This window comes from Pyxicephalus adspersus, chromosome 10, assembly GCF_032062135.1.
Source record: "Pyxicephalus adspersus chromosome 10, UCB_Pads_2.0, whole genome shotgun sequence".
NCBI lineage: Eukaryota > Metazoa > Chordata > Amphibia > Anura > Pyxicephalidae > Pyxicephalus > Pyxicephalus adspersus.
The window spans coordinates 36,941,046-36,968,027 of NC_092867.1; the positions used below are offsets into that span (position 1 = coordinate 36,941,046).

Here is a 26,982-nt window from a genome sequence, read left to right on the forward strand (position 1 = left end):
AACTGCTGTTTTAACTATGCTTCTTCTCCAAAATTTGTACTCTAAACAAAAATGTTTTTTATATGTAGCAACTAACATATGCAAAACAGTAGTCTTTTTGGCTTCCCTTTCTTCCAAAAACTCCCTACCTGCCTCTTCTTCCACATGTGCACAATGTCTATTTATTTTAGAAAAATCATCTTCTATTGGTCCAGCAAACCACACAACTAAGATCTTGGTGTGCAGGGACTATATGTACAACTTTTGGGTGTGGTGGATGAAGGAACTTTTAAAAGAACAACATACAAGAGGAATATTTTTAGGCAGACCAGTCATAAATCTGACGGAGGTTGTAAAATGAATATCTAGGTTAAAGCAAGTACCCTTCCTTACTTTTCTGATAATCTGCACATTTGTTGGCCAAATGAACATAATAAGTATATTATTATTAGCATAATTTTAATGTTTATTAAGTTTATTATTTTACATAATTACTGCCATTTACAAACATGCAAATTGTTTCTTCCACAGTCGTTAATTAACACATCAAAGTAAAACTGAAACCATACAAGTAAATAAATGATTATATAAGAGGTTTTGAATTTATTAAAGTATAAAAAATTTTCTGATTTTGGTTGAAAAACCACTTAGTGTTCCTACTGACTGTTTCTCTAAAATAAAATTTGTGGCATCAACAACAGCGTAGCCTGGGTCCCTCTGTATTTTATGTGTAGTCACATGTTTTTATGCCACAGTATAAGTGGCTCTAGACTAGAACTCGGTATTCATGTTCCTTTACAGTGAATCCAGCTAGCCTCCTTCCAATTTCCCTTTCTCTAATGTAAACTAGAATCTGGCAGAACTCCATTTTAAGAATTGCATTTTTTTGCATATGCAGTAGTGTGTACTAAGGGTCAAAACCCCCACATTTATTTCCCCCTTTTTGTAGTGGGGCAAAGCTCAGTACAGTTTGTGCATTTCAATTTTTAGGGGTTTGCTGTAACTCATACAGAGAGAGGGTTAGGGTATTTTTAGTTTTAGGGTAACAACAGTTCACATCCAAAAACATTCCATACAGTCAACACTGACAGCTGGCTTTCAGCATCCTAACTGAACTCTTAAATCTAAGGCAAGTTTTGAGAGAAGCATTCTTCCTCTGGAGAAGTTTCCTATCTACGGGACAGTCCCAAATTCAGCACCAAACAGATCCGGTCCTAAAGTACCTCTCATCTGGATCTTTTGGCTTTTGGCTTCTCCCACTAAAGCGAAGTCCCATAACCACTGAGAACCAAATTTATCCCCTTCATGGTTCAATCCCAGGGGCTGCAGGGATCACCTACCCTGACTCCCGTCCTCTGGTAATCCATTGACAGGGCCCTAGGGAGCTCAGTTTCACTTATACCAGAATCCTTTGTGTATTATTTAAAAAACACAACCTATAAGGTTTGTAATTGTTCCTGTTTGTTAAAGTTCAGAAATTAGTTACTAAATAATTAGGTAATTATAAGTATACAGTATGATACAGGGCGCAGTTCTCAGCATGCTTTTACCATATGGAAATCTGGGATAATGAAAGTGAGAGTTTATACTGCTATACTTCTGTACCTATTATTTATATGTACTACATATATTAAATGGTGTGTGTGTGTGTTTGTTGTAGAATTTCAACAGATACATCTAGGGCTGAAATAGTACAATGACTCTGGTACCAACCATAAAAATTAAGCTGAGTAAAAGCCAAATAATGGGAAGAAATTGTCATTGATAGAAGAAAAAAATAGTGTTTCATTAAAAAAATGAGTGATATAAAAAGTGGCAGCTAGACTGTGCCTTTTCAGACCAATGCATTTTGTTAGTGAGAGTTAAAATAAAGTTACACAGGAAACATTTATTGAACTTGTGTGTATCTATTCTGAATGGCTGCAGTCTGATTTACAGTCAACACTTCCACATAGCTTTTTTCCAGTCTCTGTACAACAGTAAGAGAAATCTGTATGTTTTATAAAGCACTTCCTGTTTGCTTCCCAAAATGAAATCGTTACAGAATATAAAAAGTTGTAATAATGGGAAAGAGCCTAAATGTAACTGGGTAACATTTGGTAATCATTGTCCTATAAATGTGAACATATCGCTGTAACAAGAGCCAGATTATATGGGATTTTGTTGTCAGCAGTAAATGCGTATTCTGAGTAAGTGACAGTATCATAGTTAAATTTCGACTTGCCCTGTAGCACTTTGGTGAGTCACAGCAGCTTTGGATGAAACCTTACCTGCTCTCGGAGCTGTCATTATTTGTTTTTCCTATTATTTAGGTCACTGACATAAGAAAACGGGCAACTTTGTTATTAAATAATGACTTCTGACCCATATATAATTGAATAGAAAATTACATTTCTCCAATCTTTGCAAAAGTAAGAGCACTAATCACTTAAAAAAGATAAATTGATTGATTCAGCCTATATATACTACATACTGTATACCACCCAATGGGATAACTAATGGCATCTGTGAGTATTGATAGTCATCCATTACAGTGTAGTTTCTTAAGCAATAATGCATTCTCTCCTATCTGTTCATAGCAATTGGACACTGCAGGGGATGAAGAAGTTGTAGCTATGGCAACTTCATGTAAATATTTTCTAAAGATTATTTTTTTTGTGAGAGCACCTGTCTGCCGTCACAGGACAACCTATATTTTGCATAAAGTCACTTAGCTTCTGAAAACAATGATGATATATTCTAGAGAAACGGCACCTAGCCCTCTGTTGGCAACCATCAACCTAAAATTCCTTTTACTTGGATGTCTGCAAACTGGACCTCTGACATCTATTGCCCAAAGAATTATGTTTTTTTATTTCTGTAACTGAATTATTTAAAGTTGTATCTGCATTTAATTACTTGAGGGAAAAAGTAATTCTTTGTATTTACATACTAATAGGAAACAGAAATGTAGCTTAGCATATTGGTGAGCGGAACAATCACACTGTTACACATTACCTAAAGCACATTATTATGTGTTCTCTCACAAAGCCTCTTACCCATCAATCAATATAGGGTATAAAGGCTCAAAAACTGAATTTTGGAATCTGCAGGTATTTAAAGAAACTTTTACACAGAGAAAAATAAAGGCTTCCATTACTGACCTTCTGAGGATGATAGTTGCCTGGCTGTAGAATGTTCTAAGATAATGACATGAATGAATCTGTTAGCCAGGAAATTAGTAGTTGCAGAAGGTAAATGCAGCTTCTCTACCTGTACAGGTTTCCTATAAAGGGCTCCTGCGAAAAATGGAATATACTCTGCATTGATTTAATTGTTCCACGCTACACGGAATCTGTAGTAGTAAGTGAAATTTATACTAAGAATGAAAAAAAATTATTACTTGAACATTGGTGGTTCTAGCAAGGGTGATCACATTTTAACCCTGATATGTCACTATTGTTTGTTCTTTGATGTTTGGCATTGGTGATAGTGTGAGGCAATAGCGCACTAGGGCACTCTTTGCTTCTGGAGGAAATGAAGTTTAAGCTCCGGATAAGGAAGGGATTCTTCACTGTAAGGTCTGTGAAAATGTGGAATTGGCTCCCTCAGGAAGTAGTTTCAGCAACTACTATAGATTGCTTTAAGAAAAAGCTGGATGTTTTTCTAGAAGCACAGAATATAACTGGGTAATAAGGATTTAAAGATAACAGAGACGGGTGATCCAGGGAACATCCGATTGCCTCATGGAATCAGGAAGGATTTTTTTCCTCTGTTCAAGCAAATTGTACCAGGGTTTTTTTTGCCTTCCTCTGGACCAACTATATCCTATAAAGTTTTATATCTGGGATATGTTTATTTCCCTATTGGTTGAACTTGATGGACTTATGTCTTTTTTCAACCTAACCTACTATGTAACTATGTAATAGATCAACAATTTCTACAACATTCTGAATGGTGTTCGGTGCGAATATATGCGATTACGTTTTCACAGATACTTCAATTAGTGAAGGTAACCCAAGGCTCTAAAATCTGGAAAATAACAGTAAAATTGTATGCATTATTTAGCAAAGAAAGCTAACAATACTGATGGTTTTAATTATTTAATACAAGAGGCATCTTTGAACTGGAGTTTTTCTTCACCTCTTAAAAAGAAAGCCATGAAATAATGATGTGACATAATGTTTGCTGATTGCCATCATTATACTACTAAATGTTAGCAGAGTGTGCTAAGTAGGCAGCATATTCCTCTGTGTGCCAGCAACTTGGACCCTAATGGAATTCACAGCATTCAACCAGGAGATAAATTGTCAGTTATAGCATTCTTTTCAATCTACTAATCTACTTCTTAATATCCTTTCTTTTAAAATACAGACATAAATGGAGACAAAATACCATTTGTTTTACAGAAGTAAGTTGCAGCAACATCAATAAGGACTACAGCGTTTAAGCATCCATCTTGCCTTGCTCACAAAGAAAAGATACTGAAAACTGCTGGTACACTAATATCTACCATGCAAGCAGTAGCCATATGGAAGGAATCTTGCTAAGTGTAATGCAGAGTTCAGAACAAGCACTTTTTTTTTATTTCAACATGTACACATAAAAAAGTCTCCTTCTATAAACATGTTTTAATCCAGAGCCTACAATTTGTGTTGGCTTTCCCATCATACTTCTCAATCCTCATCCATCAAGAGCTTTTCTATCTCTGACAACCTCCACAAAGTTGACATCCAACTACCAATTTTACCCTTGTGAATGGTGGACATTGCTCTAGTTCAGCAGTCGCCAACCTTTCAAACCTCACTGACCACTAAACTCATCATTTTAAATCAAGCAGACCATTAATTAGTATTTTCCTAAAAAGATATATACATTTGTGAAATAATGATCTTATGGTGCCTGACAAGGACTGTGGAGTCAAGTGAAGTATTGCTATTGTTACTATTATCATTACATCTTTGGTATTAGTAAGAAATGCAAAATATTTGTTTGCTTTTTCTTACTCATTATTTGTTTTTTGCATTTAAATCTAAGACCAAACAAATGATAATTATAGTTATCAAGTCATACTATTTGATGCCACTAAATATAACAGTTAAAAAAAATATACAGTTAAGGTCATACTTGCCTAAAAGAGCATCTGAGAAATAAACAAAATAAAACAATCGAATGAGATTCGGTATTCACTGAGCAGGGTGACTGTTGTAATGGTGGAAACAATACTGAAGTGTATGGCAATGGTTGCCTCATTCAACTTACTACACTGACGTCACGCTGCGCCTCCCTTGTTTTTCTGTCTCTGGAATAGTTTGTGAATTTAGTGCAATATCAAGGTGAAAATTGTCATATAGGAATATAGAATATAGGAATTTATTGGAATATTATTTTTGTTTTATTAATAACACATAAAAATTGCAAATATTGTCCAACGTTCTCTCCATAGACCACTGGTTGCGACCACTGATCTAGTTTATGATTTGCCTCAGAAACATGTTAGAACCAAAGCTACAGTAGCTTTAAGCTTAGATAATATATGTTTTTGCAGTTTACCAGTTATGAAATTGTTTATCATTGTAGGTGTAAGTATTAGACATAAATTGCAACATGTACTAAAGTTAAATCTGTGAACATAAAGGCGCTCTCCCTTTCTATTTTCTGTGTTTCTGACAGTAAATGAACCTTATCAGCCAGTGTGCTATTCCTCTGGGTAAAGCGGATGTGTTGATAGTATTAAAGCAGTGGGGGTCTGATTGTCTGGGAATGATCTGTTGAGTAGAAAGTTTAAACATATTTAAGAAATAGGGATGTTGTATATATAATAAATGTGGCTGACACAACTGCTAGGAAAGAAAAAAATCGGCAAAACCATACACTATTCTTCTTACAAATTCTGTTTAGAAAGAGCAATAAAATACTAATTATAGACAAAAAAAATTGTGGTATTTTTCCCAAATCTTATTATTTTTATATTTAAAGAAAACTCCAGATTCAGTTGAATGTGCAGTACACATTTTCATTATTGTGCTGTAAATATGTGCAAATATATTGCACTAAACATTTTTTTACCGAAACAGTTTTATCTGCCAAAGGATTTGTATTTCAGCCCATCCAGTTCTGAGATTTACACAGTACTACCCTGTCTGTAAGGACAGAAGACCTAATTTTTATTTGTTGCAAATAATATAAACAGGTCTTGTCCCTCCTCCAGCCTTTGAATAGACAGCACATAGGCACTAAAGACTGGCCTTTTATGCTGCTTCATCATCTTCTCCATTACTGGGCACTGTTGTACAGGGGCATTATGTTTATTAAGTTATGAATACAGTGATGCATTCATTTGTGCAAAAAAAAAAAAAAAAAAAAACACTTTAAAGTAGTGCATTTTACCTTAATCTTTCTTTATATTATCCCCCTATAGTCATCTGTGCAGAACCACTCTGAGCTGCCAATTCAGCACAAGAGAACTTGCTGACAGAACAAAGTGATGACCCCTCACTTTGTAATCACAAGCTTGCAGGATCCTTAAAACCCCAACTAAAGCCAAAAATGTATTCTGGCATTCATTCTTCCTACGTTGGGTATTACATGGTCACACCTGTTTGATTAATCCACGGACTGATCCAGAGATCAGAGGGAATGAGCTGCTTTACTTTTCCTCAAGCTGCCAGTGTGGAACAATGCTTTCTAGTCTCTACCCCCATCGGTATATCCCTCCATATGCCATCCATATTATCCAATACCACTTAGGAAGCTTTTTATTGTTACACCCTATTGGATTTATATGTATGCCATTCTTCATTCTATATGACATTCAAGTTTAAAAGTCTCTACCTCCCCCGAGGAAGCCAAAACAGCGAAACACGTCGGTAACAGAGACAACTAAACCATTTGCAATTTCTCAAAAGTATTTATTTATCTTTACTGTGTATAGTCTTACCGCTGGTCTATTTACATTGGTATTTTGTCAATTTCACGTAAATATTGCCTACATTTCAAGCCACAAAAATGTACCTCCCTGCTTCCTTCTATCTAATCATAAACTATCTAAGATAATAGGGCTGGCTCTAAAAGCTTAACCATACAATAGCGGAGAATCAGGTTTTTACTCTTTTTACCCAGGGCAGGTCAAAACCATTGCTTTTCTTTAATCTCACTTTTACCAGCACCACATTGTCACTTTTCTTTAATTCCCTGCTGTCACTGTTTAGTGGATTATTTTTATGTAAGGAAAATTTGGGATATGTTAAGAGTTAAACGTGAAAGAAGAGTAAAAGTATACCCATTTCTTGTCACAGACTTAAACAGTTGCTGAGTAGGGTTTGGAATTATAGTCTGGCAACTGCCACTTTAAGTGCAGCAATGGCAGCTTCCATCTTTCTCTCATAAATAGTTTCCTATAGAGCTCTCTCACACCTAGGTAAGTGTGATGTGTTCAAAATGTTTGGGGCCTTGCCAAAGAACCAGAAAGGATCAATATTGGGTCAGTGCCATTTATATTAATGATCTACACTGGAAGAAAAATGGTGGGTTGCTACGACAAAAGGATACTTCTTTTAGTTTGATTCCAGTAAAATTTGTGGCAATACAATTTGCTTCCTTGGTGTGCACTTTTTTTCAGTGCATAAATGTGAAAGATCCTTTAAAGAGACAATATAAATGTTATTAAGGCCTCCTGGGGTTCTTTAAAGATTTTTCATCACCTTTTACTTCAATCACATTAATTATATAAAAAGACCATCTACAGTATGTGAAATGCTTATATGGGAGCACAAAATGTCATGGCAGGGTCACATTCAGCAAATGAATGAGTATCCAGATGCCATACAAACACAAAGGTTTAGAACCATGCATTGCATTTTCAGCACTGTTGTGTTAATTTCCTCTTAAATCACATTTTTTATGGGAGTTACTATCCGGTACCTCTGTGGGTCTAACGTTTGCATTTATCTGTACCTATTCACAGGGTGGTGGGGGAAGAGACACATTTTGGAGATGGTGAACCTGATAGTTTAGAGATCAATTTTTAATGTTACTATATTAATGACCTTTTGTTTGTAGTAGATAGGAAAATGGGTTGTCCAAAAAAATATCTGAATATTTAAAGGCTGATTTGTGGAACTAAGGTTTATTTGTAATCTAGTAGAAATCCATTTTTTTTAATTTGACTGTGAAGGGAATTCCATGAAAAGAATTTGTGGAAATCAAGACTTTGAGGAAACCAATGGCTTGGAAAACCTTACTTGCCACATGCCACAACGTATCATATTAGTCATTTACTATTAGTGATTTGATTCATGCATATAAAAGGAAGTGTATTTAACACAAATGCTAGGTCCCTAAGTGAAGTTTCTATGTATGGGATAAAAGGATGGGGACATAACAATATGAGAAGGATAGGAAAGTTGTCCAGGTCTGGGGCAGAGGAAAAGAGTCAGAGTGGTAAAAATGTCTTTTCTACTAAGTATAGCAAAGCAAAATCAATTGTCAAATGGTACATTCCTATTTCTAAGAATGACCTAGGTTCTTGTTTTGACCCAAGCAATCAAACCACTTTGGGACTGCATTTTGTCACAAAAACAGCATCAACATCAGTTAGATTTTTATTACTCAAGTCCTCGGTACTAAAATGGAAATACAATGCAGTTGAGTTAGTGGAACTTCTAGCTTCCAGAAGTTCTATCTGCCATTTCCTGTACAACTAATATGTTGTAGCTTCATGTAACACACACTATCGTACTAAGGATTTGTTTATTTGTAACACAAAATTGGTGGTGTATGTTTTCACCTACTTCAAGTGCAGGTTACGGTATGTGGGCTGCACAACCAGTGATGTGGAAATTTGTTTTTTTGTAATAAAGGATTGAAATCTGTTAGAATGGATAAAAGTAAAAACAAATAATCTGTAATGTGGCAGATAATGTACTTGGCAGGAGGTCTACACAGAAAAAAAGCTGTGTGTTTAGTATGAAATGTGAGTTCATTGTAGAAGAGGATGAAACATACTTGGGAATACAATATGAATATATGCACTGTATGTGGTAATAAAATACTGTGAGAAGAGTAGTAATTTTGCAATTAAAAACCAGAAAAGGAGACAAAATATTGTGAAAGAGGAAAAAAGTATTCAGCTCAAAAAACTAGAAAATTCACGAGGGAATACATTAATAAAGGGAGTTTCAAATGAAGGCACAGCCATTCTTAAAGCTAGAGATGGCTCTACTTTTACTATACAATAGAATTGATACTTTGGAAAGACTTGAATAACGCTAACATTGTATAACTGAGTAGAATGGACACTCCATATGAATGAATGAAGTTTATTTTATATAATGATGGGTTTATCAGGGTTTTATAACCATATATTATTAAAACATTTGTTAGCAAAATGCAAGGATATTGGCCAAGCCGAACTTGCATATGTTGCCAAGACTAGAAACCTAAATCATTATAAAGTGTGGCTTTAAACAGAAAGTGTATGATACCGATTTGGATAAGGCTGGATGGCAGTGTAGAAATAAATGTGAAATTTCAGAGTAGTTTGTTGACATTGTTGTTGGTAAATTAATATAATTAAGCTGGATTATTAGATGAACAGGACCTGACATTGACTGACGAGATAGCTCAAAAGAAGTGGCAGATACTTTCACATAGCCCAAGGTCCACTCTGCACTTTAACACCACTAGATGAGATCACCTTTACTGTATGACTTTTACTACTCAGTACCAAGTGCAAAGGAAATAAATCCACAGTAAAGGTTTCTGTCTTACTACATTGTAGATTGTTTTCTACAGACCTTTGTATGTACTTTTTGTCTATGGGAAGTGAGAGGCACACTGAGGAGAAATCTCCTTTTAGTTATCCCTGGAGCAGATGTCCACATTAAGGACTTCCTTTGCTATTGCTATTCTGTAACAAGTAATACATCTCAGATTTCCCATCAGTTTTAGTTTGTGACAACGGTCATCAGGACAATCCTAGAAAGTGAATCTGCCCATACAAACACAGCAATAAAATCTTGTTTGTCAGTAACCCATGCAGCAGTGTCTCCTTTAGTGTTTTATGATATTGCAATAGTTCATGGCCAGCTCACCAAAACTGTAACTGTTTTAAATTCATAACTACTGGTCCTGGTGGTGGCATACCCCATTGGGGGGTGGACCCAGTTGGGCTGCTTAGGTGTGCTATATTGTAATTGCATTGCATTTTCTCATGTTATAAAGTTAGTCTGTGTAGTATAGATTTTTTCACTCAAATAGTGAGCAGCCACAGGGGATTGAGTTTTATAAGTTTAATAGATGTTTTATGCTGCAAATTAACCCTTGTTCTCCCATTGATTTGGATCACATGTTGTGACATTAAAAGGGTTTAAACAAGCTCATGGCTGCATAAGCATTCATTACATTTTATCCTTGGGCTCTGTGATGTATTGTAAAAATTATTAGGCCGACTGGAAAGCTGCTGGATCAATTCTATGGCTTGTTGAGGACCCCCCCTACCACATTCTCACAAGGCCCCATCTGGTTTGACTACTATGGCTTTTTAATGTATTGTTTTACAAAGAGTCTAGGTATAATAAACATTTGCACAAGGATATCGTGAATTATATAACATTTTGTAACTACTGTCCATTTTTTCTATAGGTTCTCCGCTTTAAGAATTTATATAATCTCTGGGTTATAAGCATTCTTTTATTGGCAAAATTGTGCATTTTAGAATTTATTATACAGCGCTCCCTAATATGTAGGCAATACCTTGGATGATGCTTGAGCTTTTTGCAAGGGAAGGATGGAGAAAGTCAATGGAGCACTGACATTTCCTTAAAATATAACAAATATAAGGAAATGTTACACAATACTTACCATGTGTGCACTTATCATAAGACAATATTTCTGAGGTCTGCCTTAAAGACAGACGCAGCATCACTTCTGGGTTTGGGAACCACTGGTCCAGCACATGCCAGCCTGTCCCCTTTGACTTTGCTGCTCCATCCAAGTCTCTATCCAGAAAGAACCCACCATGCTGGTCCGCCAATGGAAAGCGTCACTCAGGCAATGACATGAGCACCCCAAGAACGACCCCAATTCTTGTAACCAGAAAGACAGGAGGTGTCATATGACTGATTTTATGGGAATATAAATGGCTTTTAGATTTGTTTTTTTAAAAGAGAGTAGGAGGGAGGTATATGAAGGGCCTTAGTGTTATCTTTAAATACAGAGAGGTAGGGATATCTACACAATGCAGACTTTCTATACACTCATCACACATGAGGAGCTCTGTGACCTTTGAGTATGAATCTACATTGAGGACATTTGGGAAATAATTAGACCTTCTGACTTTACTACATAAAAATAAAAAACTTTTTCTTGATACTCTTTACGGATTTTAGATTTGTTCATAAAAAAGCATATTTTAATCTTGGCCTATGTGACTCCCTCTCCTTTTATGTAACAGCACTGTCTGGAGCAAACAGAATCTTTATTGGTAAAAGTACTGGCATGTTAAGCACCATTATCATTGTCTAAAACCTAAATGTTTATTGACTGCAGTAAGTGCACCTTCTATCTGCACACCAGGTTTTTATTTTACTGCTTGTTTTGGTTTCCTTGCCACAGAAAATGCTCCAGTATATTCACAGAACAATGATTTAGGAAAACATTTCTAATCCATCTGCTACCCTCCACAGTCCAGGCCCCCTCCGCACACACTGCATGCATGAAAGCTCTCCTCCACAGAAATCTATAGAGCGAATGTGCCTGTGTGCTATATAATTGATACCATTACCTTTTGTGAAAGAATGTTGGTGCATTTTACATTACTTAACAATGAAATGGTAAACTGGAGTGACTGCAGTAAGGGAGATCTAGCAAGACACTGGCATTGAGGTGATATAAAATGCCAGGCGGTGTGTGTCTGAAGCTCAGATTCATCAATGGTATAGACAAAGTATTACACCTGTAAAAGGAAAGACACCGCAATGCTATGGGAGAACCAAAGTTGTAGCTTTACTTTTTCTTCATGGACCTTCCAAAGTGGTTTATACCATAAAGTATCAGCTACTCTGCTCCCAACCTATTGTTTCTGGAGGGTTTGAGCAAATATCACATATCACACATCTTAATTGGAAATATTTTAAGAATTTCAAGAGCAGACTATACATTGAGTAGATGGTCTGCTTTCTTTATGACATTTTAATGTGTTTTAGAATAGAGTTTGGCCTGTGGGGAATCTACATGGCAAATGCTCCTGGTCATAACTAAAGATGTACCTTGTAGGTAGAAACGTTTAGGCTGATTTATTAAAGCTTTTTAAGGCTGGAGAGGATATACTTTCATTAGTGAAGCTGAGTGATCCAGCAAACATGGAATGTAATTTGCTATTTGTTAGCAAATGTTTTCAATCCTGGACCAAATCCATTCCAGGTTTGCTGGATCACCCAGGTTCACTAATAAAAGTGTATCCTCTCCTTACATTTTGGAGTTGCCAGGCTTCTAGTAAGCACATTAGTTTAATTTGTCCTAATGTGACCCGGTATTTCAGATGATATTGTTGGATACACTTTTATTTGCTGCTATTTGGTGTATGATAAGAAAAGACTGTTTAGGCAGATTTTTAATATTCCTTTGAATAAGAGTTTTGTGTCAGGTGAGCCTGTTACGGGTACAATAGGTCAGAGAGATCATTTCTCTGCATGTTTATTTCCAGCTTCTTATGGTCTTTGCAGTACATGATGTGAGCAGTAATATGGGTCATGTTAAAACAAAAAAGGTGAATGGCAGACTCGTTGTTCTATAAATATTTTCCTTAGTGTTAATCAACAATATTTTGATAAAGTCTTGGCCTATGTTTTTTGACAGTGATTTGTGCTTTAGTTGTGGTAGGTGATTATGGGGGACCTATCTAGCAATCGTATGTACTATATGAGCTCAAAGCGTTTTTATATTTTAAAGTATATTTCTAAGCAGGGCCAGATTTCTGGCAATTGCCATTAAGGGGACAGCATCTCTACATCTATTACATCTCTATGTGAGCCTCTAATTATCACCTTTGTAACCTGCTGTTACTAGCTGACCAGACCTTTCCTTGTGATGACGTTTGATGTTGTAGTGATGTTTATGTACACTTTATTTTCAGATAAGCCTTTTTTAATTTTACCTTTGATTACATTCACACCACATGTTCTGCTACTTTAGAATAAAATGACACTTAAACATCGATGTTAGCTGACTTTTTATTAGATAGTATCAAATGATATTCATCTAATGTTATTATTACCACATTTAGTCTTGTGCACAGCTCATATCTATGTCAGGTGTCACTGCAGACAGATGTAGGAAGGGTGACAGTCCCATCAATGTAAAATTCAGATCCTCAATGAAAGGTCATAGTAGATCACATTTTCCAATTGTGGTTCGTGCAAGACGATCACATGTGCTTATTCAATACATGAGCACAGATAGCAGAACTGGTGCCATTCACAGGAATCTATAATACCTAAGTCCTATACCATAGTTACATTATTATTCAGATCTGTAGATATTGTTTACTGTCCCCTGCACACCATCATTGTTATTTGCAGGATAAATACTATAAATGCCTGCGTGCAATATAACAAACCTCGGCTTACTTGGGAGCAAATATTACCAGAAGTTTACAATCGGGTAAAATTGAAGGAGATAATTTCATAAATCTGAACGCAATAGCCGAATGGTATTAATGCTCTTGCTGTACATTAGTGAGTAATGCAAATGCAATCTTTTTGCATTATGACTGAGGCAGGGGCTTTCTCTGGATCAGTAAAAGGCAGAAATTTTTATAAAGTTGTAAAAGTTTTATTTCAAATATCAAGTCCTGAATGCAATCCCCCACCACCACCAAACTTGTTTTATACCCAACAAATGTGATATCAGACAGAAGATAGCCCTGTCTGCCCATCCTAAAGCCCTTTCCAGACCTCAGTAGGTTTGCATTCTCTGACAACACTTCCAGTATGTCTGCAGTCTCAGACAGACCGCTGAGTAGTAATTTCCGACAGTCTCCTCTACCCATTTCATGTACTGAATAATATATGCAAGCCTTTAGTGTTTGCAGCTATTATAGTTAAGGCTCACATTAGCGTTTTATATTAATGAAACAAAACATAATTATATAGAACAGAATTGTTTTATAAATAAGTTCTTGTGTGATGTCCATTGTAAGCTACATTGGCAAGTTTAATAAGATTGGGAGTGACCACAGAAGTTGTGGGAGAAATTGAACATCAGTGACTCTCGGGCATTATGGTAAACATTGCTGCAGTTCTTTTTTAGCAATTTATTCAGCTCATTGACTGGCTAGGTGTTTATTGTGAATTTATAACTGTAAACAATTTTACTTTATATTTCATATTGATCTCTAGGGATTTATCTTAGAAAATGTATTTTGTTAACTGTTGCCTAACAAACTATTTGCAGTCTTTATACGGCTGTAGAACATTCTTACTGCATTAAAGGACCGATGTGTACACATACATAGAACAATTGTTGCACAATACAAAAATTACACTCACAGTGTATGGTACAGAACAAGAAATATCAAAAGCTTTGCAACAGACTGGAGGATAGCAGTTTGGTAAATTTTTACCAATTCTCCCCCTTATTATTCTCTATAGATGAATTGCCAGTTTGTGTTTTGTAATGATCTGGCATATGAAGCTGCAGTAAAACTATTTATGGCCACCTGCTTAAAAGTAAAGCTATTAGTAGATGATGATGCATATGTGAAAGATTGTGTTGTATCCTGCTATTATACACAATTGAATGTTTTTTTTTTTCTCTGAAAAGTATAAACCATAAATGTTCTGCTCACCATTGTGCTCATCACTGCCCCCACCTGGTGGCTTCCTTAATCCCCTCCAAAGTCACTACATGTGGACCTTTGCAGGGCACTCCTACACTGCCAGGGATCCTCTGCCTCTGTCATGACACTCATACAGGTTTATGTATAAAGCAGTGAATCTGACATTCTGCACTCATTTTCTGGTGGAGATTGTTACAGGTGCATGTGTTTTTATTGGGATAGATTTATTCCTCAGCATGGAATAAAAGCTAAATGTCAAATGTATTGCTTTATAAATCAATAGACCGCAAAGTATCACTTTCAGAGTGGTGAGAGCCAGAGAGTAGCTTTGCTGCCCATTAATGTAAGATAATGAGAATACAGTTTTAATAGTACAGTTTTCTCCTCTACAATCTATTATGAATGCTGCAGCCAGACTCATCAACCCTTCCCACCGCTCCTCTTCTGCTGCATCTCTTTGCAGATCTCTACACTGGCTTCCATTTCACCTTAGAATGAAATTCAAATCCCTACACAGTTCTTGTCCCACTTACATTTCTGACCTGGTAGAAAAGTACTCCCCCATCTGCTCTCTCTGCTCCTCCAATGACCTACTAATGCCTTCCTCTCTCATAACCTCATCACACGCACGGATACAAGACTTCTCTAGAGCTGCCCCAACTCTCTGAAATGGTCTTCCTTGTCCTATTCGGCTTGCTCCTACTCATTTAAAAGAGCACTCAAAACCTATTTTTTTCAAACTTGCCTACCCATATTATTCTGTCTTTTGAAACCATCACTACTTTCCACTATTACATATCTCCCATCCAATTGTGTGTAAATTCCCCCACCCACTAGATTGTAAGCTCTTCGGGGCAGGGTCCTCTCTTCCTGTATCACTGTCTGTATTAGTCTGTCATTTGCAACCCCTATTTAATATACAGCGCTGCGTAATATGTTGGCGCTAAATAAATCCTGTTTAATAAAAATAGCAGTCTTGTTCCAACAGGGCGGTCTCTTCTCTAAAGCACTCCCTTTCCAGGTAGGAATTTAATCCCTCCTGAACCCTGGTAATACTTTTGCATTAGTGGTGCAAATAAATTCATGAATACATATGTGCTGTTATAGTTACTGGCACTGCTTGCATCTCTGCAGTTTAATTCAGAGCATTTTTACTGCATTTTGGCAGAAACATTTCTGCCATAGAAATGAATGTATCTGCAAGTACATCCCACAATGCATGCATTTTACATGCATGATAATATAGGAGGTATACTTGCATGTAGGAAAACATAATGCAGTAGAAATGCACAGCAATGTGAAAAGTGTTGTAGAGTGAGGTTCTTTCTGCTGTTGAATTATATAATGTGTGCTCTTTGGATATTTTGAACTTTCCCCATAAAACATCAGTGACATCAAAGATTAAAGCAGAATAATAAAATGGGCTACAAGCGTATCTTTAAAATAACTGAGTGTCTGATAAGTAGGTAAATGTGAAATACCTAGCAGAGGCTGAAATCTGACAGAATTACAAAATTGAAATGCCTCACATACATTCAGAAAGGTCACGGGCATTCTTTGTTGCAGAAAAGAATCTTTAAAGCAAAAAAAAGAAAAAACAATTAAGCATGGCTTAATTTATAATATATAGTTTCTACAAGTGCAAAGAACAGCACTCCTGAGAAAGTGTTTAAATGACCTAATAACCTGGATGCCAGCATGATCTTAGAAAAGCATCATGGGGTCAGCCAGCTAGGAGAAAGGAAAAAGTATATAGCGTTGTAATCCTGACACATTTTCCTGAATACATCAGTTTTTGTTTTGTTCTCTACAGTACAGACACTAGATTTTTCCATGTACAGATCTTCAAAGTATTGGCTTAGTCAAACCTTTATATTTTTAGTCTTTCTAGTAATGTCTGTTAGAACTCAGCTGAAGGATTCTTATATATATTTGTTTTTTTTCAAAAGTTCTTGTCCCATCCGGATAACTCGTCTGGTGGATCTTCAGCTTCAGGCAGAAAAGTGTCAAAATAGCTGTGATCAGTGATCGACTTGATCTGTAGAAAAAAGAGATAATAAATTGTATTACCTATTACTGCAAGGAGTGGGGGGGTTTATATATAAGTCATAAAAGGTAGAATCTGACTCTTTTAATAGTGGTTTCATTCATGGCTGTATTTATTCATGCCAGGCAAGTCCTTCTTCACCTTAATATGTGCTATGTATGTTACGGAAAACTTTAACATAGTAAGGCAGGGCATACTTAGCCACACCTCTTCCCTCTCCCGCTTGTAATGCTGTGTTTGGGGTTTTAAATTGGGGATTTAATGATTTAATTAGAAGTACAATGCATCACTGTATTTACTGTCATTCATCCTGATATGAAAGGAATGGCCCTTGATCTGTATATGATGTTAGTAATTGCAAGCCTGCATTTACATAATATATTTTATTTAACCATAGGTAACTCCAAACTGTATATATTATTAATAATATTAATTGTTCCTAATTTATTTCTCCATTCCCTTCTCCCAAGGCCATGAAATTTAGAGTAAAAGTTTAGGTAAGGAGAATTGTTAAGCAAATACCTGATAACTTCATTATCAAAGATGCGGTCATATCATGAGGGCAAAATGTATATGCATTGGAGTGCCTATTTTATTCAAGTAAGTAGTGTATTGTACATAGAACTCACCTCTCTCTTCAGTGGTGAGTGTAGTTTTTGGTTACGCAGTCCTTCCCAGTTAAAGCCTTGGAACCATCTGTAAGATACGGTTTGTCATTATTTGCCTTTATATTGATATAACAACTTGTGCCCATCACACATAGATAGATGGGAAGCTGGAATGACAGAATAATGTAGACTATCGAGCAGCTTCTCAGTAAGAGATCAGCAGAGGCAATCTCTGGACCTAGTACTTGGAGTCACCTCACCAGAATAAAACTTTAAGGCAAACACAGTTCAGAAAACCTAAATGCTTATGAATACTGACTTGGAAAGTGACAGGCCTCTAGCATGTTTAGGGGGAGACTTTAGTTAAAACAACTCACACCGGAGTTTTTTTTTACAAACCAACTACATCTGAATATTTGTTTGTTTTTTAGGATAAAGTGCTAAAACTGATAAAATCAGTTTTAACCCCCTAACTAGATCTTAACTGCTCCCTAATGTTCCAGTACAGTGGGTTGCACCCCAATTTGTCCATCTCTTTGTAGGATTTGAAAATTCAATAATTAAAGCTGCGTACACACGTGCAATTTTTGTCGTTGGAAAGGATCTTTCACGATCCTTTCCAACGACAAGGGACTGCACGATGCATGAACGGTGCTGTACATACAGCACCGTTCATGCTCTATGGAGAGGGGAGGGGGAGAGCGACGGAGCGGCACCCTGCTGCGCGCTCTCCCCCTTCCCTTTCATTAGGATCAGTTGTCGTCCATCGTCTGTGGATCCGGCAGGACGGTCGTTCGGACGATGGACGACACCGACTGTACACACGGCAGATTTTCGCCCGATATTTGGCCGATGCCGATTATCGGGCGATAAAAATCTGACGTGTGTACGCAGCTTAAGACAAAAACCCAGGAGTCCTAGTGTGTGAATGTGCATAGTTCAGTACTATGTAGAGCCAGCCACCCTTTTGCTTCAATATAACTACAGCTCTCTTGGTGTCCCCATTAGCACATTTACCCGTTAGGGTTTTCACCCATTTCTCAAGGGAAAACTTCTCCAACTCCTTCTAGTTACATTAATTGAATTAGGGTACAGCAATCCATGTAATACCACATCAGTGTTCTCCCCTGAAATTTTTTACAGCTGGGTGGTCAAAAAGGGGGCGGGGCAAGACACAGCAAATTTACAGTAACCCCTTTTATTAGTATTAGAAACCCCTATTGGTGTCAGTGTTTTACCTACCCCCTATACTTTGTTCCAACTTTCTAATGCCCGCCCTGTTAGTATGTCCAATTTTTCCATTCTATGTATTATGCCCCAACTGTCTAGTGCTGTGTATTTTCATCCAACTGCCTAGCGTTCTAAGTTTTAAGAGTGTAATGCCTTGAAGTAGTGTAATAATGTGATCAATGTGGTGTAACAAGTGAGGCTTAGTTCACATTAGCAGCAAAAAACTGGACCATTTACTGTTCCCGAGTGACTACTGGTAACTGCTAGGCACCTAGGATTGGTAATAGCCCGTACGTGCTGGGCTTTTTCGGAGCTAACAGTATTTTAAGCAGCAGTGGTTCCTGGTGTGAGGAAGGGGAAATGAAACCTTACAACCAGTGTGAATTCACCCTAACTTCAGATGTGTCCCATGCTGGCTTCTTTTTTCCAATGCCACCTGTAACATCTAGCGCCACCTTGCACTGCACATGCATAAGATTGAGGACTTTTTTTTTCTTTTTTTACATTATGAGAAAGCCTCTGAAGATGCATGCGCAGAAGGAGCAGCCCACAGCCTCTTGATATATGTGATACAAATATCCCAGGAGGCTGCGGATTTCCCCCTCAGTTTTTACCATCATAGCAGTAAAGACGGAGGGGGAGCGGTCCTCCTCCAAAAAAATGGAAAAGAAACAAACCAAAAAAAAAGTCACACTTTCCCACTTTTATATAATGTTAAACATTGGTTATGCTTTAAAAGCATCATGCATGTGATAGCAGATGAGGGCAGGACAGCCAGTGTCCCCCTCTCACCACTGCCTATATTCTATACAAAAACTGTCTGTGAAGATTATCCACAGTGTGTAATGATGTCATGGGCAGTGCAGTGTGATAGCTTTGTGTAAAAGCTGCTTGTCATATTCTGCAGCCTAACAACTCGCTGTGTTCGAACCTTCAGATCTCCTAAATCGTTTGTCGAAATGACTTGAAATTTTTAGGGTACAAGGTACCCTCATAGCTACTAGTAACCAATTTCTTTAAAGAATTTTAGATAAAGGGGTCACAAGTTTAAAACTTGTGAAAATTGAACACTGGGGTTGTTGTTTCAAAATAGAGTATGTCTAAGAGCCCAAAATTAAAAATGCAAATTGTGGACCCCCAAGACCACTTACATAGTAAGAAGCATTGGGTTGGGGCACCTAAATTAATACTTACCTTTCAAAGAACTATAATTGTCATACTATGCTATCCTGTCTGCTTCTCTACCCTAATTTTCCGAGGAGGTGGAAGTGGTCGATACTTGTGGCTAACACCCCCAAAAACCTTCCTCACCATGGCATCATTACAACATAAAAAAATTCTGTCAATCAAAATGCACCTCCCTGTTACACATTAATATTATTATTATTATTATTATTAATAAACAGGATTTATATAGCGCCAACATATTACGTAGCGCTGTACATTAAATAGGGATTGCAAATGACCACATGACTATACCCTTCAAGTACCTGAACCTCATTTTGTTTTAGTGGGCAGAATTTATGTTCTAATGACGCCATAATGATGAAATTGTGGGGGATGGTAGCCACAGATGTTCCCCACACATTTTTGGTTTCTTACACTCGCCATTCCAGGGAAATTGTAGTTCAAGTGTTAGAAGTGGCCAGTAATGTGTAACTGGGCAGCACATTTTGATGGGCAGTGCTTTCTATATTTCCGGTTTCATACACCCTGTCTGTCGCATTAGAGAAATTGGGCTTTAAAGAGGAGAAGCAGGGTAGCGTAGCGTAGTTTGACAGTTATAGATTTGTGAAAGGTAGGTATACATTTAGGGGTCCCACCTCAATGCTCCTTGCTATGTGAGTGGCCCCAAGGGTCCCTAATTTGCATTTTTAATGCACTTTCTTTTGAAACAAAAAATTAAAATACAACATTTTGGTTGCTAATTTTGTGACCCCCATATCTTGAAATTCCTTAAAGCTAGGGGGCTGATATTTTGATTAATACTAGTGGCTATGAGAGTCCCCTGTGCACCCTAAAACTTTCAGTTGCTGCTGATGATGTCATTGTACACGCCCACTTGGGAAGATACATTTTAGGCGCTGTGTGCTGAGCTCCCCGCCCACCTCTCACCGGCATTAGCAATCCTCTGGATCAGTGGTTGCCAACCTTTTCGTCCCGCGGATCACTAAAATCACCGGCTGTTAACCTCGGGTCACTCAAAGGGAGAGAAACCTCCCCCAGAGTGACATCATCACAACATACTCTCCCATCACAGATCTGAGCCTGCAATGGGAGAGTGGGCGGGTTGTGGCAGGGACAGCCCGCCCACCTCCCTGAGCCTAGGAACTGCACAGGGACATAGTCTGCAGCTCTAACCCCGCTTGGTGGTGCACTGGCCAGAGCCGCAGACCCCCAAAATTTTCTCGAGTACCACTGCTCTGGATGACAGCTGAGCACAGATCAGCCTTACTGAGATCTATGCAGAGCATTGGAGCTGCGGATGAGAGGTGGGTGGGCGGAGCAACCGGCTAAAACCTGCTGGGGAGAACTATGCACATATTCTGTTAGATTGAGGGCTCGGCTTTTATTAGGCCATTCAAAGACATGTTAATTTTTCACTTTCCATCCCTCCAGTATAACATCATATCAGTACGTTTTGGTCCCTTGTCCTTCCAGAAAGTGGACCTTCCTCCCAATCTCATAATTCTCCAAATGAAACTGATTTTTGCATAAGAAATTCTCCGTATTTAGTGCCATTCATCTTTCTTTTAATCCAGACACTTTCATTCAGATACATCCCTACAGCATGATGCTGCCACCACCATGCTTTGCTGTTGGAATAGTCAATGAGTTCGTTCCACACATGGTGTTTCCCACAATGGCCACAAATTTAATTTTAGCACCCTAATGCGCTCAATGTGTGGTATACTGCCAACTATGAGGGCCAGCTTCTTCTAGTAGTTATATTTCTAAACCTACACAAGACTCTTACGTTTAGTGTCCTGATGAGGCAAGACACCGCTCATCATGTTTGTTTTTTTGTTTTTTATTTAAACTTTGGCTACATGAAGTTAGTTTCATCCTGGATAATATGATCTTAGAGAGCCTCTCCATCAGCCAACAAACCAATGTCTTTTCACATTATTCCAGTACTTTACTGTGTGACATTCCTGCTACTGCAGCTATTCCAGAAAGGAAGTTCTTTGCCCCACTGGGTGACAGTGTGTATAATGTTGCAAATCACTCATTAATCTGAAACCTTGCTAAGGGTTGTGAGGCTACATTAGGCATGATAGGTTAGGTTCTTTAGAAAATTTTATTTAAACCTAGTGAGATGATTCCTTACAACCGCAGTTGTTTTCTCCAATGAACCATTGTAGTAAAAGATTTTATATGACCTTACTTCCTAATGTTTAATAATCTGCCCCTAAAGCTAGCCACACAGAGTTTTGATTCTTTGGGTCAAAAAAGGTTAGAAAATTTGCATTGTTTAGACAAGCTGTCATGCTGCATATTTGTTCATACATTTTGTTGATCTGATGATTGGTAATTAGGCAGGTTTAGGATTAGGTCATGGGAGCAAATCCAGTAAACATTGCATTAATTGTATCATAAATTAGATCAAATTCTACAGAAAGTGGTAAGAATGTAACACTGACCCATATTCCACTGAAGACATTGCTACAACACAGATTTTTCTTGACATACTTACTTATGCTTTCTAATGTCACTGATGCCGTTTTTTCGATTACCAAGTCTTTCTGCTGGATTAATCCTGGAGACAGAAGAAAGATTATTTATACTTCATGTAACATATGTAATTTTTTTAGGAAGATGACATTTATATATTTTTCATAAGAAGCAGAATAGTAGACAAACATGGAAAAATTCAATTCTACTTTGTTAAATAAGAATTAATATAAGTAATAATGTATCTTGTATATTTAATATTTCACTAAATCATTTTCTCCCATTAATACTGAATACAGGAATCTCAAATGTGTGCAGACTTTGATACATACATCAGTTATAGTATATTCAATTTATTGTATAAAGATTTTTACATATTGGTCTTATTTCAGTACAGTACTGGTACTAATGAAAGCTGATCCTCGGGCACCAAAAATTTTTTTATAATATATCTCGCAATAACCTTAAAGGATATAAATCTACTTTGTATGTACCATATGCCTTTGCAAGTCCAAAATACGATCTTGTATTTTTGTGATGACATTGTCACTTTGCTACAAAAAGCTAATGAAGAGATCAGAAATTTGGGTCCTCCAACTACTGGAAGCTGGCACAGAACTAGGCACATCGGTGACTGGCCTTTACTACAAGGAACTCCTGCATCCAGGCAAAGCACTGGAGGCGTTTCACGCTGAATTACTACTACATTTCAGGAAATAGACATAGGACACCAAGATTCAGCCAACAATACATTTGCCATGTCTTGTATTTAGACAATACAGGTTTTGCCTGAAATTCAAATACAATGCTAAGATAATATTAAGTTGAACAATACATGATTTAAAAATAAATGAACATCTTAAAAAGTAGTATTGAATTGACTGAAAAAACAGCTGATATGGAAGATTATTTAAAATGCATTTTCCCCCTTATTTTTATTATTTTAACATTGGGTTTTACTTTGACAGCCCATTATACAGACCTCCCCTACAGCTGTATCTGCTGTAAGTGAAAGACATACAAAATGACAGCATCCCCGCTCTCTGCAAACACAAACCATAGTTGTCCATCTGTACCATGTTTATGGGGATCAGATCTACGTCCTTATGTATTACCTAACTTATGTCCTGAGTATTACCTAATTACCACCATTCTGGAAAACTTGCTGGGAGGAAGTTAATTGGAGGGGTTCGGGAAGCACTGAAGTAGAACTCCAAGTTTTGGGTTAGTGAATGGAGTGCCACTTTAAGTTTAAAAAACCCTGTTGGCAAAAAGCCTTGTCAGTTTGTCCATCAGGTGTCCATGTACTACTCCACAATGGCTGCTAGTGTATTTTCCACATCTGAAGTTAGTTTTCCACATGCCATTGTTATACATCTTCAGCTCTTATCATAGCTTGTCATAGTGAATTTCACTAAATAGAGTTGATTTTTTCCCTTCCAGCAAAAACAGCTGACAGCTATATTTTACATTGTATTTTTTGTACATTTTAGATCTTAGTTAACCCTCATGTAAAATATGTGAGTGCAGAACAGTTTTGTCTTTCTCCTGACAATCAGTGATTTTAGTACAAACATTATCTGCTTTTACCTGCTAGTACCTGTGGTATGTCTGACAGTATGGACCCCTTTAATAATACAATGTGGTCTTGTGGACTACAAAGCCCCACCATCCCCTATTACTACTAATATTAGATAATATTATGGATTATAATACAAAAAATATACATAGTATTTACTTACAGAACTTTTTTTTGAATGGAAACAATAATGAATGGAACACAGGTGGTGTTGAGTTCTTTGAATATGTAATGTTGTATTGCAGGTACTTTGCAGATTCTACACAACAATTGTTATATAAGAACATATGAGACATATTCAGAGTTCTTTCAAAATTTCCCATGGTAGATACAGCAGCATGATTGTTTTTGTAGAATAGTAAAACAGCTTCTATATACAAGTCATTAATACTAGAATAGTAGATAATGCAGCACATTTTGCAGAAAATGAACAAATCATCCGATTTCATTAGTAAAATTGGAATAAAACAAAGCAGCCAGAGGTCTGAAGCATGACAATGACTCAGATTTCTTTTCCCTTTAGTATGAGCTGAAATTCCCAGGAAGAATCTTTTCACTTCGCAGTTCCACATTGATTGTTCATTTACACATGCAGCTATGAGTCATTTTTAAAGCCAAATCTTCTTGCTGAAATTTGTGCTACCTACAAGCAGCCATGAGGAAATGTACAACAGTCTAACACAGCTTAAAGAGAACCTGTGCTCACACAGGGCTTTGAATTTAAATATTGTGTATTCTTCTGGCTTCTGAGGCAGAATGAAAGGGGGGGGGGGGGGGGCTATATAATATGCTGAGAATGATTGGGGTAATAATGCAAACCTGCAAATGTACTGATTTAACAGGTCTATTACTTACAGCTTTGTAGGGCATATACTAGTCTGTGCTGAGTTTACTGCTTGTACTACCTCGCCCTATACTGCCTAAATCCTGCCTGGGACAAAGCTGGCTGCTACTCACAGGTAGAGAAGGTAGACTTCCCGTTGCCATTTACAATGGTAGTCGACCTGCCCTCTATTGCACATTGCTCTCAAATTGCTTTCTGCACTTCCTGAACAAAGCAACAGGAGGCACTGCAGCACATGGGATTGAGGCAGGCAGTGAAGGAGCCCTGCCTGATGACATGGTGTACACATACAATTTAAGGAGCCAAGTATGGTTGAATCAATAGCAAAGGCACAATAGCAGTAAGAAATGGGGATGTCTGGTGAGTTAGTTAGATATACGTCCATATAATCTGAAGATTCTCATTCTTTTACCAGAAAGACTTTATATAAGGTTTGCATGTAAAAGTGCATACAGTTTTTGCAGGTGCATGAAATGCTGCCTAATGGCATTTGTCTTTTGTCTTACTATTGTATGTAAACTCTGCAAAATATCCATCTATTTCTTACTTATTGCCTAATTCACCCTGCCTATAGAGCTGCATTAATGTATAGCACACGTTATTTCTCCCTGGAGCTACATGGGACCAGCTTGTCTGTTGTCCAGGTATTGTTAGGAATACTTTTTTTTTTCTGCCTCCATATTGTCAAGCCAATGCTGTACCCTTTAACTAAATCTCCTGCTGGTCTCTTATTAATATATCACAGCAGTGTTACTGCATTGATGGCTGTAGTGCTATTCATCCAGCATTTGTATTTCAGGATAGCATGTCCATTTACCCTTTCAGCTATGCCCGCCATTCATGTGGCCTTGTCAACTATTCACTGTAGAGTGCACATGGGGTAGTAGGGCTGAAGGCAGGTTTATTTATTTTTCTCTTTGAAATGTTGGAGGGTATGCAATCTTTAGTGTTATATTATTATTATAGTTTGGTATTAATAAAGGCAAACATACCGCAGAAGAATGCGGTGTTCTAGGTTTTGTACATAGGAACACTGCTTTATTTTAATTGGTACTTCTGGGTCTGAGGAGGTTTAGGATAACCCTTAGACAATGATTATGTCAAAGCATGTGTACATCTGTCCCCTACCATTGTTTTGTGATCTGCCATGCAGATCTCTAAACGACAGTGCAAGGGCAACTTCTGTTATTTCCTATGAAGAGAATGCAGCGGGGTGCCTCTCACTCACCCCTCTCCCCTGCTTTCAAAGGAAAGGATAAATAAGAAGATTTTTACTCTCTTTGTGAAACCAGCACAACTCCTATAGTTAATGTGAATATCGGCTATCATCCTGTCACCGGGGTAAAGAGCAGACATACTCCCACTGGCTGGTGGTTGTCACATGCAGGTCCGCCGCTTACCTTAAACCCTGTCTTTTCATCTGATTATTAACCATTTAAGCTTAGTGTCTCCAATGGCATGTATATCATACACTCACACCAGTTCAGCTGCTTGTTGATGCACATATCTAACATATCGGACATATCACATAGCAGACTCGAAGCATTTAGGTATGTACACATTGTCAGGATGACTGAGCATCAGAATGAGCCAGAAAGATGATTTAAGTGACTTGGAACCTGGCTGTGCGTGGTTGGTTTGAGTATTTCAGAAACTGCTGATCTGTTAGTATTTTCACACACAACCATCTCTGGGGTATACAAAAATGGTCTAAAATATCCAGTCGGTGGCTGTAATTTCGGTGAAAATGCCTTTTTTATGCCCAAGGTCATAGGAGAATTCCCAGACTTGGTTTAGTTTATAAAATCACAACAATAACATCTCGTTACAACTAAGATATGTAGAAGAACATCTCTGAATGCACAACATGTGGAACCTTCAGTGTTCTCCCCAGAAATTTTTTTCAGCCGGGTGGTAAAAAAGGGGGTGTGGCAAAACACGGCAAATTTAGTGCTCCCAGTTGTTTATGCCATGGGTATCACGTAACCTCTTATTGTTTCAGGGTTCTACTTTCTCCCAATTATTTGTTACAACTTTGTAATGCCTGCCCCATTAGTATATTCATTTTTCTATTCTATGTATTTTGCCACAACTGTCCTATGCTGTGTATTGTTACCCAAATTACTAGTGTTCTAAGTTTTAAGAGTGTAATCCTTTGTAGTAGTGTAATAGTATAATGAATGTGGTGTAACAAGTTAGGCT

At 37.4% G+C, this 26,982-nt stretch overlaps 1 protein-coding gene across 2 annotated transcripts in view; it reads right to left on the minus strand.

Moving 5' to 3' along the window:
• Nucleotides 1–13,176: 13,176 nt before the first annotated feature.
• Nucleotides 13,177–26,982, minus strand: part of LOC140339254 (cGMP-dependent protein kinase 2-like) — a 91,059-nt gene continuing 77,253 nt past the window's right edge. For both annotated transcript variants that reach the window (XM_072423848.1, XM_072423847.1), the window contains exons 17-19: nt 22,380–22,442; nt 17,474–17,540; nt 13,177–16,835 (exon numbers count right to left, since the gene is read on the minus strand). In XM_072423848.1, the coding sequence (XP_072279949.1) occupies nt 16,740–16,835; nt 17,474–17,540; nt 22,380–22,442 (226 nt within the window). In that variant the 3' untranslated portion in view covers nt 13,177–16,739. The remainder of the gene's footprint in view (nt 16,836–17,473; nt 17,541–22,379; nt 22,443–26,982) is intronic.